Source organism: Vanacampus margaritifer, chromosome 15 (assembly GCF_051991255.1).
Source record: "Vanacampus margaritifer isolate UIUO_Vmar chromosome 15, RoL_Vmar_1.0, whole genome shotgun sequence".
In the NCBI taxonomy this organism is placed as follows: Eukaryota; Metazoa; Chordata; class Actinopteri; order Syngnathiformes; family Syngnathidae; genus Vanacampus; species Vanacampus margaritifer.
In genome coordinates, this window is record NC_135446.1 from 11,959,901 (window position 1) to 11,966,563 (window position 6,663).

At 42.2% G+C, this 6,663-nt stretch overlaps 1 protein-coding gene across 1 annotated transcript; it reads left to right on the plus strand.

Moving 5' to 3' along the window:
- Positions 1–204: 204 nt before the first annotated feature.
- Positions 205–6,654, plus strand: svopl (SVOP-like). The gene is made up of 16 exons (XM_077543307.1): positions 205–650; positions 1,791–1,891; positions 1,965–2,053; positions 2,144–2,242; positions 2,672–2,743; positions 2,827–2,951; positions 3,034–3,097; positions 3,172–3,297; positions 3,372–3,500; positions 3,706–3,779; positions 3,855–4,051; positions 5,117–5,228; positions 5,308–5,389; positions 5,495–5,584; positions 5,653–5,766; positions 5,867–6,654. Exons 2-16 carry the CDS (start codon positions 1,792–1,794, stop codon positions 5,876–5,878), a joined length of 1,485 nt encoding a protein of 494 aa, XP_077399433.1. The 5' UTR covers positions 205–650; position 1,791; the 3' UTR covers positions 5,879–6,654.
- The last annotated feature ends 9 nt before the right edge of the window (positions 6,655–6,663 follow it).

Here is a 6,663-nt window from a genome sequence, read left to right on the forward strand (position 1 = left end):
AGGAAACATAACTGAGTATACATTTGATGTTGAAGAGAAAACTAAATATATCTATATATAAAATATTTAAGACCCACCCCCAAGACACTCTGATTGGACTGTTCAGCTGCCAGTCACGCTGTGGGGTGTGGTCACACGCAATCACATGGTGCTACTATTGATTAAACTGTTGAGGTTGTTTCATGAGCAAAAGACAAGGTGCTTTATTTTTGTTCACACCTCACCAAAAATTTTCAGGGCTTGAAGATTGTTGATGAGAGATGTCCTAAACCATTTGTTTTTGTAACTTTTCTTTCTTTACGTACTTCCCAGTTAGCAAAAATTTAATTTTCCTCACTCACTTTTTTTCTAATAATTTTAATGTAAAAATATATCTTATGAGATAACATGCATTTACAAAATGCCATTTGAAAAAGTGGTTTGGCATTTGTTCCACCTGTTCTAACCAGCGGAGTGCTTCCCCCTCCCCCTTCCACTGCAGACCTGAGGCTGCTTCTTCCGCGTTCACCTGAGCGCGTCGAAGCTGATGCTTGTTGATACAAAAAGAAAAGACGCCGAGTCGAACTGGAACAATCTGCAGCTGTGAGGCCACAAAGTGCTGTTACCTCGCTCCCTCGTTTCCTGAAGTTTGTTCATTTTGGACACAACAGGTAACGTCACTTTTGTATGTGCGTTGAGCCTGAAGCTTCCAATCCGGAATCGGCATGTTTTAACTTTCGCTCGTCAAATTTAGTTTGTTAAAATGTACTAACCGAAACCCAAAAGAACCTATGCGCATCAGAAACACGTTGTACGTAATGCGGCTGTCAAATCACATCTTTGGCACATTTTAAAAATCAAATGTTGGTTAACTCCCACACAAACTCAACATCCGCCTGGGCACAAAAAATCAACAGACACTTTTATAAATAGCCTACTGTGTCTTTAAAGGAAATGTTTGTGGTCTTAACTCTTAACTGCACAGATTTACAGCAAGCGCTTAGACTGCAGGCAAGCAAAAGAGAAAGCAGCGCTTTATATAAATCTGATGTACTGTATTATTATGGGCTAGATGCCAGGGAATTCACACATCAGCGCCGTTTCCGGCCAGCACAACACTCGCACCCCCTCCTCTATCGGCGGGAGCTGCAGGGCGTCTCAGCTGTCTGAAATGCTTTGGACAACTGAGACACTGAAGTGTGTCTGTCTCAGCTGTCTGAATGCTTTGGACAACTGAGACACTGAAGTGTGTCTGTCTCAGTTGTCCAAAGCCTGTCGAAAGTCCTGCTTAAGCGCAAGGACTGGGACGTTGCCCACGCGCCGCAAACTGCAACCGGAAACAGCGCTGTTGTGTGAAACCTGGAAGTCCGAAGTCTCACCTCCTCCGTGGTAGACCCCATTATGACTACTGTATTATTTAATTTGGCTTCAAGCAGGTGTGGGTGCTGGAGTTTTCCCCAGGGGGCGCCACACACACGCAAATATAATGAATCTACTGTAATATTTGTTTGGGTGCAAATGTAATCATATAAATCAGTTACACAGTGACAACTGCAGCATTTAAATATCAGACAACAGTAAATTATTCTTAACAAGTTTGTCTCACTAGGTGAATGGCTCTAGAACACAGATTAACAAAAGCACTTGTATCAATCCTTAACTGTATAATATTTATCCTGGCCATGTAAAAATACTTATACATCTTTTTGAAATATTATCGGTGTCTTCATTTTTTCATGTCTTCATGGTGAGTGTTGGCGTGTGCCTAGCGCAATCTGCTGTTCCATTGTTCTCTTGCTTTCCTCGTCCAGAATGGCTGAAAGCATCAAGACCGAACTGGTCAGCGCCATCTATCTGCAGGAGGTGGAACTGTCAGAGCGGCAGGTCGCAGAAAAGCAAAACAATAGCAATGGTGACTTTAGCATTTGTAATCATCTCTATTCAATGTTATCCGAAGCATCAAAGTGTGTGCTTTGTGTTTTCAGAGCAGACGTTCACGGTGGAGGATGCAGTGGAGAGCATCGGATTTGGTAGATTCCATGTCTTGATCTTTGTCATCATGGGAAGCTCTAATGTAAGGCAACTTCATCCGCATCATTCGTCGCAAACAAAACACGTCCGCAGCATGTGCGCACGCACAATTTGGGATTGTGTGTGTGTGTAGATTGTGGAAGCGATGGAGATAATGTTGCTGGCCGTGGTGTCTCCCGAGATTCGCTGCGAGTGGCATCTGAATGACTGGCAAGTGGCGCTTGTGTCCACTGTGAGTTGCAATCAGCGTCAATCACGTAGCAATGGGACAAGATGGCCGCCATCTTGGTGGGATTTGCCAACAAACTTGAATTGAGCACTTACAATACCTCAAATCCTCCATCGCAAAAAATACACCGCATATAATACTGCTCTTTTCACTATTAAAGTTATATTTGCGCTTTTTAGGGCAAGTGACGCCGTTACGTATATGTCACGGCCATTTTTAACTGAAACTTGTCAGTCAGTCGGAGAATGGCTTCTGTGAGTACCAGACCAAATGTATAGGGTCCATGAAATGCACTAAGGAAAAAAAACTTTTTTTATGCGCACATTTTCATTCAGTGATATCACACAAAAACTTTAAACAAAATTAAGTAGAAAAAAATAATAATTGTTTGTATTATGAATTTGTCCACGTTTGTTTTTGTATTTGTGAAAGATGGTGTTTTTCGGCTTCATGGTGTGCGGCGTCCTGAGTGGATACGTGGCGGACAAATACGGCCGCTGGAAGGTTGTGAATTCTTTGGCGAGAAGTTTCACAAGAACCAAGTTGTGCAAGTAGACTTGAAAATTGTTTTGTGTGGATGTCACTAGGTTGTTTACGGAGGTTTCGTATGGAGCGCCTACTTCTCCCTTCTCACCTCCTTCGCACCGTCCTACACGTGGTTTATCTTCCTGCGCAGCATGGTGGGATGCGGCGTGGCTGGTGTCTCGCAAGGGTCAGATGCGCATGCGAGCTTCTATTTGGATGATTTCGTCTGGAATGTAACAAGGACTTATCGTATTGCGTGTCCTGTGCAGGTTCGTGTTGAAGACGGAGTTCATCCCAGCCAGGTATCGAGCCGTCCTGCTGCCTCTGGCCGCCGTGAGTCCCTGGCACAATCCCCGCTTTGCTTTTTGATGCCACCTGGGTCCGACACTCTGCGTTTGTGTGTTCAGATCTTCTGGATGTGCGGGTCCATGCTGATCATCACGCTGGGGATGTTGGTGGTCCCCACGCTGGGATGGAGGTGGATGATCCGCATCTCCGTGGCACCCAGCATTATCCTCCTCTACCTCTTCAAGGTCGGCTTTCGAACAGCCACAATGACGACGTTGTGTCCAAATGAAAGATAAAGTTTTGCTTTTTCCCGCTGCAGTTCATTCCCGAGTCGGCTCGCTACAACGTGTCGGCAGGCAACGTGGCAGCTGCCATGGACACGCTCAAGTGGATCGCTAAGATGAACAAAGCTTCTCTGCCGCCTGGTCATCTGGTGGACTCGGTTGTGGTGCGTTCAGGGGCACACAAAACCCAACTAAGTTCTTTTTCTTTTTTTTTGCACCTTGTTACATAGTTTAAACGTTTTTCATAATTGCCCAAACAGTCAGGTAGGACTCACCACTTCATTTTGACAGACCTAACTTTATATATTATTTTGAAGCACTTTTAACTGTGGGTCAGTGAAGGTTGTGACAGGTTCTTTGCTCTTTTAGAAGGAGCGAGGCAACTGGAGGATTCTGTTCAATTCCACCTTCAGGATGACGTCCTTGCTCCTCTGGTTCTCGTGGTAAGTGTCACGGCAAGGTCATGCAAAGAATGTGAATAGCGTTTGCTCACATCCCGTTTCCAACCACGCCGTCAGGTTTGTGGCATCCTTCACGTACTACGGCTCGGTTCTGAGCAGCTCGGAGCTTCTGGAGAAGAACTTGCTGTGCGTGACGGACGGAGACCATGCACATCAGGTCAAGCACCGCCTTGAGGGCAGGCAGTGTTACTGCGTCCCCTTCGCAAACAGTGACTACCAGACTCTCCTCATCAGTTGCCTGGGGGAGGTTTCACGTGAGTCCCGCGCTGGAATCAAATAAACATCTGCACTGCTTCCTAGTTCCATCTATGAATGGGGTCAGCAACCTTTCCTGTCAAAAGAGCCATTTTAGGCCAAATAAATGACAAATCTGTCTGGAGCCACAAAATATTTGAACATTGTGATGACCGAAACAGTGTGTTAATGTTAGTTTAATGTACTAAGGGCCCAAGAACTAATTGGAACTGCACCATAATGTAGCATCCAATTTATTTTCTTCTAGCTTTTGTCTCCTTTTTTTTTTCTGGTATTTTTCCGTGGGCTACTACATTTTTCATGCATTTTTAGACTTTCTGCCTTTCTGTCAAATTTATGACATTTGTGACAATTTTATGGAAAGATTATGTAAAATTTCTGCCTTTACTTCCTTTTTTGGACATTTTATGGATATTTTTTGGCATTTTTATTCTGCCTTTTGTGCTATCAATTTTCAGATTTTTGGCAATTTGTGGACATTTTATGGTAATTTTCGGGCTTTTTTTCTTTTGTGTTTGGACATTTTATAGTTACTTTGTGAATAACTTTGTAAATGTTGCCTTTTCTGCCTTTAAAAAAAAATCTATTTTCTGACAGTTCCAAAGACATTTTAAGGTCATTTTTTGCCTTGCTTCTTTTCTTTTTGGACATTTTATGGTAATTTTTTTAACATTTTCTTTTCTGCCTTTTTTAAAATTCAATTCTCTGACATTTTTATGGTAATTTTCTGCTTTTACACTTGCTTTTTGGACATTATGTGGTCACTTTTTAGACATTTTTATGCAATTTAAAAAAAAAAAAGTAAACTACTTTTTCTCTCTTTTTTTCTGACAACTTAAATATGTGGTTTCTGACATTTTTTGAATATAATTTTTTTTATTTATCCAATTTAATGTATTTATTTATTTAATTCATTTAAAGAATATTTTATCTAAAAATTAAAATAAACATGCCAGTTTTTAAAAAAAAATAATTTCCTCTTTTTTTTACATATCCACACTCCACAGGAGAGAGACTATAGACCCCTGGTCTATGTCCTCACCATTTAACATCTGTCTTCCCAGTTATCCCAGTCAACATCTTCCTGCTCAACATATTTGGTCGGCGCAAGAGTTTGATGGTGATACAGCTGGCGGCAGGCATCTTCTTCCTGTTGCTTAACATCTGCACCACCATGTAAGAACCGTCCTGCCGGACTTTCCTCATCCTGGTTGTCATCTTTTCAGACCTTCTCATCTCTTCTCGTCGCCTTCAGGTTAGGCTTCACCTTCCTTTTGTTCCTGCTTCGCTCTGTAGTCTCCATGAACTTCACCGTGGTTTATATCTACACCGCCGAGGTACGTACGTACGGTCGACATTGAGCAGGAGCTGAATTTCAAAATGTTTGTTTGGAAGTGCTGATAGGTTAGGAAGTGTTGGGTTTCCGCTTGCTCGTCTTTCAGGTGTATCCGACCGTATCACGTTCGCTGGGGATGGGCTTTTGTACGTCCGTCAGTCGCATCGGAGGAATGATCGCTCCGTTTGTCGCACAGGTGTGTGTGTGTGTTTTTGTGTAGTTGTGTTGAGCTTGCATCTGTGACGTTGATCTCGTGTATTTTAGGTGCTCATGTCTCAGTCGGTGATTCTGGCGCTGAGTCCGTTTAGCATAGCGTGCGCGCTCTGCGCTGTGGGAAGCTTCCTGTTGCCCATCGAAACAAAAGGTCGAGCTCTGCTGGTAAGTGTCGACCTTTGCACCCTGTTCATCTTTGCACCCTATTTGTTTTGACTCAATTATAACAAACTCACAAGTTTTTTTTGTTGTTGTTGTTTTCCAGCAAATTTCTTGACGATTCCCACTGGAAAAAGTTTGTCATGCCATTCTTTATTGGACATTTTGAAAAGGAGGCAGCACAGTGGAGCCTGTTGCCTTCATGTCCGCCTCACAATCAAAACGTCTGGGTTGGAATTTCAACTCAGATTTTGCACTTTTTTTCCTGTCCCACATTCCAAAAACACACGTGTGCCGATAATAATTGCCATGAAAAAAATCAGCAGGGGATGAGATTTTAAAAAGCAGAAAAAAGCAGGGGTTAACCCCGAAAAACGGGGGATATAATCCCAAAATAAAAATGCGTGACTGGGTGAGTTTGCTAATGTCGATGCTAACTTAGCTGCGATTGGCTGGCTTGAATGAGGACAAGCATAGACATCAAATCGAGTCTGCCTTACCGTAGAGTTGTACGTAATTTAAATATTGCCGCCATATTGAATGTGGGGAAGTGTTGCAGTGGCTGTAGACGTTCAGCTACCTCGTTTATTTGCAGCTTGGAGATGAGCAATCAGTTTTACATTCAAAGTCAAATTTAATGTGATTACAAATAGGCAGGCGCCGATATTAGATTCTGATTTGATGACTGTAAGAAAAATATCATGGTATTCCGTTATTAAAATGACAGCTCTAAAATGGCCTTTTTTTTTTTTTTAAATATTTGGATAAACAGCATTTCTTTCCTTTGAACACAATTTATTTAATTTTTAAGCAAAATACAGAATATTTAGTACTTGAATACATTGCCTATGATATATTGGTTTGTGCCTTTTCAATAAATTCAATATGAATTCAGACGCTGCC